Genomic DNA, 4,605 nt, shown 5'->3' with positions numbered 1-4,605 from the left:
GTCTCACTTGATAGACACACATCTCAATCTCCTTAGTGTAAAAAAGAACTTGCTTTTGAAACAAAAAAATCAAATAAAAGTTTATTTGCATACATCATTTTCTAAACTAGTAGAATAGTACCCCCCAAATAAGACAAAAACTCACACACTAAACAAAGGTAAAAGGAGAATCATATAATCCTATAAATACTTGCATGTATTCCTTTAAAATATTGACCATTTTCCTCTTATAAAGCATATGGCTTCAACTCATAGAAAACTTGTTTCCTTTATGATCATCACATTTTTCCTTGTTATAGATCATACATCTGCCGAAGTAAGTATTTCAATTTGTACGACACACTTTTTTTTCTTCAGTTTGTCCGGCAAAAAAGTGAATTATATTATTTTGTATTTAAAAATAAATTAACTTTGATCCTAGATTTCTGATTAAAATGTACAACGAAAAAGGATATATATATGATAGTGTGCATTAGGACTAGAGGTAGAATATTGCTTACGGATACAGATGAACCCAATGACTTTTGCTTAGATATGATCAGGAACGAAGATACTCGAAACAAAGTAGGAGTGGTCTTTGTGGTGGACAAGATGAGAGAAGTGAGGTTGAGATTGTTCAGATATGTGAAAAAAATATGCCCCCATGCCCCAACGAAAAAGTGAAAGGTTGGATATGGGGTTAGAGAAGAGATAGATGTGGGCCAAAGATGCACCGAGGAGGTGATTACACAAGACATGATAGTCCTCAACTTACCAAGTACATGACCTTAGATATGAGGTATGAAGGACATGGATTAAGATAGAATTTTAGTGTACAATTTAGTTTCCCTTACTATTATATTACTATTCTTCTATTATCTCTCAACAATTTTTATTACCACTTGTTGTCTTTTTTGCTTTGGTATTATGTTATTGTTGTTGTAACTATTCTTTTCTCTAGTATTTCGAATATGACTTCATCATTACTGTATTTCTTTTTCAAACCTTCTTTGAATTGTTTATTTGAGCCTAACGTCTTTCAGAAACAACCTCCCTATCTTCACAGGGCAGGAATAAGGTTTGCATAGACACTACTCTTTCCAGACCCCACTTATGGGATTACACCGTAAATGTTGTTGTTGTTGTGTTGTACAAATATTTAATCGTTAATCCAGTAACAATGATGAGCTGTGAGTATGGTGACAATTCAGAACCCATAAACTTCAAATTCTGACTCTACCTTCGCATAAATTGGAATAGAGGGACTAGAAACTAAATCATTTGGTCACTAACTTTTTGCATATTTGACTTGATTATACAGTGGTTGAATCATGGTGGTGACATAACAAACAGAAGGTCAGCTCCTGGAGAAATTTTGATCAGCCCAAGAACTATAAACAAGTTGAAATTAAGGTGGAAATTCCTAGCCGGATTCGACATTACAGCAACCCCAGCAGTTGCAAATGGAGTAGTTTACTTCCCATCATGGAATGGAAATCTGTATGCAGTGAATGCACTAACTGGAGGACTCATATGGCAACAGAATCTTACAAGGCTCACTGGGCTGCCCATACCCCCAGGAAGAACTGTGAATCTGATAGTGTCAAGAGCAACACCAGTTGTGGCTGATGATCTTTTACTTGTGGGGATTTATGGACCTGCTGTTGTGATTGCAGTGAGAAGGTTAACAGGTGAACTTGTTTGGTCCACTCAGCTTGATTCAAGGCCTCTGGCTCTTATCACTCAATCAGGAACAGTTCACTTGGGGTTAGTTTTATGTCCTTCGATATCTGTTACTATAGGTTTGTTTCTTGTACTTTGGTTATCCTATATTTTGTTGAAGGTATTGTTCTGTAATCTTGAGTCTAGAGTCTATCGGAAACAACCTATCTACGTTTGAGATAGGGGTAAGGTTTGTGTTCTCTCTATCCCAGACCCTACTTTGTAGGACTATGATGGATATGTTGTTGTAGTTGGCTTATTGCTTTATGAATTGATTTCAAGGAAGCATAGATATTACTCTCCCCCAGCCCCAATTTATGTAATGATGTTTGACTGGGCACAAAATTCAATCTTTTTGTTCAAATTCCTAGCTTCGCCACAACATAAAGAATAAGTTTTAATAGTAGTGCGAAAAAATTTAAACATAAAGAACAAATTGAAATTAGCTACAGACACCTTTGCTAATCCAATCTAAATTGTTTGTAGCTAATAATTTTTTTGATAATCCATCATTTTAGCGACGGATATGTTGTTTACATTAAGAGTGAACTTTAATGTCTTAGTTTTGTTGCTCATACTCTTCAAAACAATCACTAGGTGTATCAGATCTTCCAAAACTATGCATCTTTAGAGGATCTGACATAAGTGCAGTAACATTATTGAAGGGTTCGAGCAACATGACATATTAAGCCTAATTAAGTACTCATGTGCTAGGACACTAAACTTGTCCACAACTTTCTTAACAGTGGATATTATGTGGGAGTATCATCAGTGGAGAATACGGTACCATCAGCTGCACAATGCTGCATATTTAGAGGCAGCCTAGTAAAACTAAATGTTAGAACTGGTGCAATTATATGGCAAACCTATACACTTCCAGACAATGGTGGGCGCCTCGGAGGCTATTCCGGTGCAGCTATATGGGGAAGCAGCCCAGCTATTGACATAGCCAGAGGACATGTCTATGTAGGAACTGGAAATCTTTACTCAGCTCCACCAGAAGTGCTGAAATGCCAAGCAGCACAAAACAATCGAACAACGCCGCCAACTGTTCCTGATCAGTGTTTTGGTAAAGATATTCATTTTGATTCAATTCTTGCACTGGATTTGTATTCTGGACAAATTGTGTGGGCTACACAGCTTGGTGGCTACGACGTTTTCACTTTCGCATGCTTGGTTCCTAATAATCCTGATTGCCCACCGGGGCCTAACGTGGATGCTGATTTCGGAGAGGCGCCTATGATGCTAACCATATTTTCAAATGGAAGATTTCGCGATGTTGTGGTGGCTGTGCAGAAAAGTGGCTTTGCTTGGGCGCTTGATCGCAACAACGGAAATATTGTTTGGTTTAAGGTAAAGTCTTACAACTAGAATGTTCATCTTTAAGTACTCTTCACATCATATCTATTAGTATTTTCATTTGTTAACATAAGAAATAAAGTAAATAATTGATTAATTTGTGTGATGTAGAAAGCAGGACCGGGGGGTGCGGAGGGAGGAGGAATATGGGGTGCAGCCACAGATGGACGACGAGTTTACACTAACATAGCGAATGGAAACAGACTTCCTTTCACCCTGGCACCTTCAACTCAAACAACAACAGCTGGTGGATGGGTGGCAATGAATGCAAACACAGGACAAATCCTATGGACCACTGCAAATCCTAGTAACGAAACGTCCCCTGGGCCGGTCACCATAGTTAATGGAGTTCTCTTTGCAGGATCAGTGGCACCTAATGGACCTCTCTATGCCATGGATGCCAGTGATGGAAAAATCTTGTGGACATTTAACACTGGTGCTACTATCTATGGGGGTGCATCAATTAGCTATGGTTGTGTCTTTATTGGCCATGGATATTCAGTTGGTCTAGCTAAGTTGTTCCATCCAACTTGGACCACTGGGACTTCACTCTTTGCCTTTTGCATTGTGTGAAATTAATAGATATTTATGAATTAATGTATTTTCTCTTTCTGATAATAGTTGTGATGATACTAATAAGTTTCCCTACCTAATGATCATGCTTCAAGTTACATTACTTGGAATAAAAACATCAACTTAAAGAAATGGAATATACTAACTTATTTTACTATCAACATAACATATGTTATAACTCATTTTAGTTATCAAGGTGTCATGATCCAAAATCCAAGATCACTATGGAACCTACAGCTACCACATCGGTATGTAATCCAGTTCCTCAAACACAAATAAAATATCAAGGAAATAATCAGAAGTAATAAAATAGCGGAATTTATGCCGGTCCTCGCAAATTGATTTTGGCATATATTTGGAGCTAGACATTCAACACATTCCTATTCCAGCATATCATATGGGTCCACCAGAGTTGACGGAAACTAAGGAGCAACTTCAAGATTTGCTAAGCAAGGGCTTTATTAGATCAATCGTCTACCCTTGGGGTGTTCCAGTGTTGTTTGTGAAGAAAAATGATAGCACTATGATAATGTGCATTGATTATCGATAGTTGAATAAGGTGACCATCAAGAACAAGTATCTTATACCATGTGTTGATAGTTTTTTATTAGCTTCAAGGTGTTTCTGTGTTTTAGACACTACAACAAATATGATATATAGCTACGAAATTACTAGCTACGACATAAAATTCGTTACTAATTATTTACTTTTAGTGACAAAAATTACTTTTTGTGCTTAAATATATGAGACATATACTTTTAGTGACCAAACATAAAAGTTTGTGATAAAGTTTTGTCTAGGGGTGTTCACGGTTTGGATAAAAACCGATCCAAACCGAAAAACCTAACCAAACTGATAAAATAAAACCAATTTTATTTGGGTTTGATTTGGTTTGGTTTTAGATTTTTGAAAACCGATAGTATTTGGTTTGGTTATGGTTTTATTCAAAAAAACCGAAGAAATAACCGAACC

At 36.9% G+C, this 4,605-nt stretch overlaps 1 protein-coding gene across 1 annotated transcript; it reads left to right on the top strand.

Annotated features, from left to right (window-relative positions):
* The first annotated feature begins 209 nt into the window (after window positions 1-209).
* On the top strand, window positions 210-3,742 carry LOC102580594 (polyvinylalcohol dehydrogenase-like). The gene is made up of 4 exons (XM_006363874.2): window positions 210-316; window positions 1,301-1,746; window positions 2,448-3,054; window positions 3,172-3,742. Exons 1-4 carry the CDS (start codon window positions 239-241, stop codon window positions 3,631-3,633), a joined length of 1,593 nt encoding a protein of 530 aa, XP_006363936.1. The 5' UTR covers window positions 210-238; the 3' UTR covers window positions 3,634-3,742.
* Window positions 3,743-4,605: the final 863 nt, after the last annotated feature.

Source organism: Solanum tuberosum, unplaced genomic scaffold, assembly GCF_000226075.1.
Source record: "Solanum tuberosum cultivar DM 1-3 516 R44 unplaced genomic scaffold, SolTub_3.0 scf00467, whole genome shotgun sequence".
In the NCBI taxonomy this organism is placed as follows: domain Eukaryota; kingdom Viridiplantae; phylum Streptophyta; class Magnoliopsida; order Solanales; family Solanaceae; genus Solanum; species Solanum tuberosum.
Note: the sequence above shows the minus strand (reverse complement) of the source record. Positions and strands in the feature narration are given on the sequence as shown.

Excerpts from the sequence above, each read along its gene's own strand:
- LOC102580594 (XM_006363874.2), top strand. The coding sequence starts at position 239 with ATGGCTTCAACTCATAGAAAACTTGTTTCCTTTATGATCATCACATTT. Across the intron at positions 317-1,300 it reads TAGATCATACATCTGCCGAA|TGGTTGAATCATGGTGGTGA; the intron begins GTAAGTATTTCA and ends TTGATTATACAG. Across the intron at positions 3,055-3,171 it reads GAAATATTGTTTGGTTTAAG|AAAGCAGGACCGGGGGGTGC; the intron begins GTAAAGTCTTAC and ends TGTGTGATGTAG.